The sequence below is a fragment of the Otolemur garnettii genome, unplaced genomic scaffold, assembly GCF_000181295.1.
Source record: "Otolemur garnettii isolate 467f Iridium unplaced genomic scaffold, OtoGar3 scaffold00181, whole genome shotgun sequence".
In the NCBI taxonomy this organism is placed as follows: Eukaryota; Metazoa; Chordata; class Mammalia; order Primates; family Galagidae; genus Otolemur; species Otolemur garnettii.
The window spans coordinates 2,266,539-2,272,135 of record NW_003852576.1 but is presented as its reverse complement, the minus strand read 5'-3'; the positions used below and the strand labels follow the sequence as shown (position 1 = coordinate 2,272,135).

The 5,597-nt window shown below is 42.0% G+C and overlaps 1 protein-coding gene across 1 annotated transcript in view; it reads right to left on the bottom strand.

Moving 5' to 3' along the window:
* Positions 1-3,180: 3,180 nt before the first annotated feature.
* UCHL1 (ubiquitin C-terminal hydrolase L1) overlaps positions 3,181-5,597 on the bottom strand; it is a 13,400-nt gene continuing 10,983 nt past the window's right edge. Inside the window, exon 9 of the mRNA XM_003800694.1 lies at positions 3,181-3,602. Within this exon, the coding sequence (XP_003800742.1) occupies positions 3,516-3,602 (87 nt within the window). The 3' untranslated portion in view covers positions 3,181-3,515. The remainder of the gene's footprint in view (positions 3,603-5,597) is intronic.

The following is a 5,597-nucleotide window of genomic DNA, read 5'->3' as shown; positions in this document are numbered from 1 at the left end:
TCCTGTCTCAACCCCAAGTCACAGGTACAGTACTAAAAACAACAGTCACCAGGCACAGCCTCCTGTCTCAACCCCAAGTCACAGGTAGAAGTGATAAGGTTAAGGCTAGACAGAAGTGCGGTAAACAATGTGTTAAGAGTTCAGTCACACAGTTAAAGAAAAACTTTTTTAATCTTAACTCTTTTTTTGTTTTTTTGCAGTTTTGGGGGCTGGGTTTGAACCTGCCACCTCCGGCATATGTGGTTGGCGCCCTACTGCTTTGAGCCAGAGGTGCCGCCCATAACCTTGACTCTTTCTTTGAAGCTTTCCACTGTGCTGCATTTTCTCCTGCCTGAGATTTTAGTAAAAGGCTGTGAGGATCGTTAATAGGGACTGCAGGGCTGCACCGTCTCTGCCTGCGGAGAGCTTGCTGGTGTTGGCCTCCTGAGATCCCTCAGGTCAAGGCAAATGGACTGAGTAGGTGTTATTATTTTGCATTAAGTGGCACCAAGAAATGTGTCCTGTGTGAGAAAAGCTTGGGAGAGGAATCTGTGACGTCTGCGGGGCTGGCTGTAGCTCAGCGCTCCTTCCCCAGGGCACTGTCCCCTTCCATCCTCTGCGGTTGGCAGAGCCGACTGCAGACCTGTGGGTGCTCCCCAGTCCTTTATGAGAAGGCCCTTCCCAAACGTCTTTACTGTCCACCCCAACATCAAACAATGAAGATGAGCTAGAGGGTAATTCCTTTGCCCAAAGTCACAGAGGCAGGAACAGAGGTCAAAGACAGGATTGATAAATCCTGAATCCCTTTTATATTGATGCCCAGCCCAGGATAGCTACCCTTAGGCCAGCGGTGGAAGTCCTGGTTTCCCTAGGGATTAGTGATGAGAACTTGGACAGGTCACTGAATGTTTCCTCAGTGAAACGGAAATGTCTCTGCATCCCTGGGGCTGCAGTCACCCACACAGCATCTGCTGCGTAACCTTCCACGGCGTGGCATGCTCAGGCATGTTAGTTTGAGAAGTTTGAGAGCATTGAAATAAATATCCATCTCATATATGAAGCAGAAAGTCTTCCAGCTACGTTTAATGGTATAATTTCTGAGGCCCCAAACCACCTGGGTTACCAGCCCCTGTAAGCAGGAAAGAGCCTCAGTCTGCTTCTTTTCCGTAAGTCAGCCTTCTAGGTGACTGAACAGAAGTCACCCACCCGGTGAGCGTTTAAAATGCACCCCTCTAACCTCAACTCTAAGAAACCAGAATCACCTGCATCACTGCATAGCTTCTAACAGGGTGTCAACAGATGTGATCACTTTTCTTTCCAGAAACTGAGATATCCTTTACTTAGAAGTTGAAAGAATTAGATAAAAACACTGAGATCCAAATTATCTGGACTCCTTGCAGCAGACAGGCTAGAGCTCTTCTCTGAGGACAGCAAAGGTGGGAAGCATCAAGTTTTTTCCTCGTACCCTTTATTTTTGTAACTAGAAGGGAATGGTAACATCGAGCATGCTCCAGTTGAGCACAAATGTCTTCATTTAACCTTAGTGAAAGCCTATGAATTAGCGTATCCTTATTTACTAAGTGAAGATATCTGTTGAAAACAGTTTTTGTAGAAAGGAATTGTTTTTTAAAAAAAGGTGAGTAATTGCATTAAAAGAAGGAGCACATTTTAGAGAGATGTTTCCATGGTGATGGCCGGGTGACAGCAACGAGAATCAATCTCAAGGACTGTCACAGCCAAAGGCAAAAATATTTAGTGAAACAAAAATAGAAAAAACAATGTACAAGGAACATTTTTCAAAAAATTGTAATTATCAAAAATTTCTGAACACTTTACGTTATAGGTGATAAAATTATGATACATTTTAACATCCTAAAAAACCCCCCAAACCCCTACATTGATAGGGGGTGTATCAAAGGGACACAGGAACCAGCTGAAACAGCTCCCGGTGACTAAAGCTGGGACAATGTGAACAAGTAGTGTCAGATTATGATATAAACTAGAACATAAGGTGCATGACTTACATTGATATGAAAGATTAAATAGAGGACACAAATTTCCCTTCCAAAAAATTTAGAGATTCTCTGCCCTCAAGGAGATAGACCATAAATCCCCACTTCTTACGTGTGGGTTTTGGGTCCTGACGTCCTTCCAATTATAGTGTGGATGGGGGCAGGTGAAATCACTTTACCGGGGAGAAGCTTGACAGATGCTCCCTCAATTGGGTGACCAAGGACATTAACAGTGGTCAATCATGTTTCTGAACGCTTTTAGGTAAGATGATGACACCCCGCTTCTGTGGTCTTCCTCCCCAAACCCTGGAACTCCGGTCTAATTAATAGGAAGACCTCTGACAAATCCTAGTAGAGGGGCATTTTTTTCTTTTTCTTTTTGAGACAAGAGTCTCACTCTGTCACCTAGGTAGAGTGCCGTAGGATCACAGCTCACAGCAACCTCATACTCTTGGGTTCAAGCGATCCTCTAGTCTCTGCCTCTCAAGTAGCTGGGACTACAGATGCTCTCCACAACCTCTGGCTAGTTTATTTTTAGAGACGTGGTCTCACTCTTGCTCAGGCTGGTCTCAAACACATGACTTCAAGCAATCCACCAGCTTCGGCCTCCCAGAGTGCTAGGATTACAGGCGGGAGCTGCCGTGCCTGGCCAATAGGTCATCTTACTAAATACACAACCAATACTCCCCGCAGCAGTCAGGACCATCCAAAACACAAGTCTGAGAAACTTACACAGCCACAAGCCTAACAATCCACAAGTGAGTATCATGTGGATCCTGAAACACAAGGAGGACATTAGGTAAAAACTAAGTAAATCTGAATAAGCCCAGACTTGGATTTAACAGCAGCGTGTCAATTTCTCATTAACAGAGGACACGGGGTAAGGAGTTGATGGGAACTCTAGAATATTAATTTTTCTATAATAGTTTCTAAAATTTTCTATTATTTTTCTAAAAATAATCTATTTAAACTTTTTATATTTAGAATTGTTTAAGACTTAATTTCTACAGGTATACACAATATAAATGCATGTAAGTCTAGAGTCACAACAAACCCCTATTTTTAATGGTAATTTTCTTAGCTGTGCTCTGTGAGTTGCTGATGTGAAAGACACTTGTAGATCCGTATAAAAATATTTTGAGATCTCTCCAGGGAAAGGTAAAAGAAAATGAGAAAAAGTTCAGGCTTGTATCTTACCAGCAGAAAAGGTTTATTTCTTTTAAGGACAAACAATTAACCCACATCCAAGGCCTTAACTTACAGACACAAACCAAAGTAGCCATTTAAAGCATTAGATATTCAGGTACAAGACGTATGATGAGGGGAAATGCTTCACCATCTGAAGCTCACACCAAACTTGGCTTGATGGACAGCTCGTGCTTGGGTGTGGCTGCGGGGAAGAGCCTGTCTGCAGAATGGAAGGAGAACAGCTGTGTTTCACAAATACTGGAGTATTTTAGACTGCGTGGGGAGGTATATATCTTCACGTTGAAGGGAAAAGAGCCAACTCCCTCTGGTAGGGCACTAGGCTGCCTTGCAGAGGGCCACAGCAGAGAAGCGGACTTCTCCCTGCTCGCGCTCAGTGAATTCTCTGCAGACCTTGGCTGCGTCCTGAAAAGGAAGAGGGTCGTTAATATCCAAACAGCACGAGCTCAGCACCGAAACTTCAAAAGGCGAAGTACCTCCAAGGCCTTGTTCAAAGTTCACTGTGATCCACTTTCAATCCCTCATTAAACTTGAAAACCAGGGCTTAAGGAAAGAAAAAAAAAAAACAATCCCGTGATGGGAGAGCCAGGAACACACACCTGGATTTGACTTCAGAAACTGACTCCTTTGTATTAATTCCACCAAATGCTCTGTGCTTCTCCTACCTTGTGCCTGGTTTTTGCAAGACAACTAAACTATTAATGTTCATTTCCTCAAATCTAAACAAGATAGAAAACTGATCTCTATTCCGTAAAAGAGCATAAAAGTTCTCCTAACTTAGGAATTTCTGGAGTAGAGACAATTTTCTTCTAAGCCAGAATTTTATAGAAGAGCCTTAAAGCGTATTTAGTATCCCAGGTACAGACAGGTGATGGATTTGTAGAGGTTTATGGAGAGACAAATGCTACTAAATTCTAAGATCTAGATTAAAAAGACTGGTAGCAGGCTTGGCACCCATATGTCAGTGGTTAGGGTGTCGGCACATACACTGGGGCTGGCAGGTTCAAACCTGGCCCAGGCCAGCTGAACAACAATAACAACAACAACAAAATAGCCAGACACTGTGGTAGGCACCTGTAGTCCCAGCTACCTAGGTGGCTGAGACAAGAGAATCACTTAAACCCAAGAGTTGGAGGTTGCCGTGACCTGTGACACCACAACACTCTACAGAGGGCAACATAGTGAGACTGTGTCTCAAAAAAAAAGATTGGTGATCAATTACACTAATTGATCCTAGTGTAAGTCATTTACCAAACTCGAGGGTTTAAATGCTTTGAGACCAATCACTATGTTCAATTTGTAAAAAGTCCAGTGAATTGAGAAACACTGCTACAGAGATTAAAAAAAAAAAAAAGTCCAGCAGCAAGACAGCTGTACAAGCCACATAAAAGATGACATGGAACAGTGATGGAACACTAGCTCCCACAGTCCAGAAATCACCCACCCAGTGATGCGCTTGGCCCTGAAAAACCATCAACCACACTGGAGTTTTGTTCCCACTTTGGAACCACATTTAAAACCTCAACGTTCAGTGATTTAATTCATGCCTGTTTAGAATACTTAGGTTTATGTATTTTCTCACCAGTTTAACAATTCAGTGTGACATTAAAGATATTAAAATGTCTTTTTTTAGAACCAACCATATTTAGGGTAAGAACTTAACTAAGATGCTAGTTTAATTTAATTAGAATTTTTCATTGTAAATGAGATTCTTACTAGAACAGTTAAAAAAGAAAAAAAGGTTTTTCCTTCCCCCCACCTCAGAAGTTCCACTCATGTAACAGATTTAGGGATCCTAATGTGGGGCACATTTTTATGGTATTAGTATCAGATCTGAGTTAATGTGTATGGTGTTAGTATAGTGTCAGATCTGAGTTAGTGTGTATGGTGTTAGTATAGTGTCAGATCTGAGTTAGCGTGTATGGTGTTAGTATAGTATCAGATCTTAGCGTGTATGGTGTTAGTATAGTATCAGATCTGAGTTAGCGTGTATGGTGTTAGTATAGTGTCAGATCTGAGTTAGCGTGTATGGTGTTAGTATAGTGTCAGATCTGAGTTAGTGTGTATGGTGTTAGTATAGTGTCAGATCTGAGTTAGCGTGTATGGTGTTAGTATGGTATCAGATCTGAGTTAGCGTGTATAGTGTCAGATCTGAGTTAGCGTGTATGGTATTAGTATAGTATCAGATCTGAGTTAGCGTGTATGGTGTTAATATAGTGTCAGATCTGAGTTAGCGTGTATGGTGTTGGTATAGTGTCAAATCTGAGTTAGTGTCAGATCTGAGTTAGTGTGTATGGTGTTAGTATAGTGTCATATCTGAGTTAGTGTGTATGGTGTTAGTAGTGTCAGATCTGAGTTAGCGTGTATGGTATTAGTATAGTATCAGATCTTAGCGTGTAT